The sequence below is a fragment of the Acanthisitta chloris genome, unplaced genomic scaffold (genome assembly GCF_000695815.1).
Source record: "Acanthisitta chloris isolate BGI_N310 unplaced genomic scaffold, ASM69581v1 scaffold2243, whole genome shotgun sequence".
Lineage (NCBI taxonomy): Eukaryota > Metazoa > Chordata > Aves > Passeriformes > Acanthisittidae > Acanthisitta > Acanthisitta chloris.
In genome coordinates, this window is record NW_008663036.1 from 25,433 (window position 1) to 25,835 (window position 403).

Sequence of the window (403 nt, forward strand, 5' to 3'; positions counted from 1 at the left end):
TGATAAGGAACAATACTTGATACAAGGTAATGTTATGGATATGGATTCTGTATGATATAGAATAGCTGAATATATAAATAAAGTGAGCTTCTTTCAGGTGGATTTCCAGATTTTTTGAAGTGTTTTTAACAGTTACTGAGAACTTTATTTCTGCTCATAGCTGTTAGATTATTTTTGTGGGTGGAACAATTTCTCTTCAACTGTTAGATTAATAAAGAAAATGCCGGTGTTTCAGCAGTATTAAGAGAGCAAAATCAGCCAAGTTTGCTAATTTGTAAACATTTTAGCCAAGTGATTACATGTTTAGGATTTTCAAGAGGTTGTCTCATTAGAACAGAAAAATGGAAATAGAGAAATGAGCCTTTTGGCTTTAAAATCCTCATGTAGCTTCCCTTTTTTTTTT

At 31.5% G+C, this 403-nt stretch overlaps 1 protein-coding gene across 1 annotated transcript in view; it reads left to right on the plus strand.

Annotated features, from left to right (window-relative positions):
- USP25 (ubiquitin specific peptidase 25) overlaps nucleotides 1–403 on the plus strand; it is a gene marked incomplete at its 5' end in the record, with an annotated part of 40,244 nt that overhangs the window by 20,184 nt on the left and 19,657 nt on the right. The window contains one exon of the mRNA XM_009070823.1: nucleotides 1–26. This exon is cut by the window's left edge and continues 203 nt beyond it. Within this exon, the coding sequence (XP_009069071.1) occupies nucleotides 1–26 (26 nt within the window). The remainder of the gene's footprint in view (nucleotides 27–403) is intronic.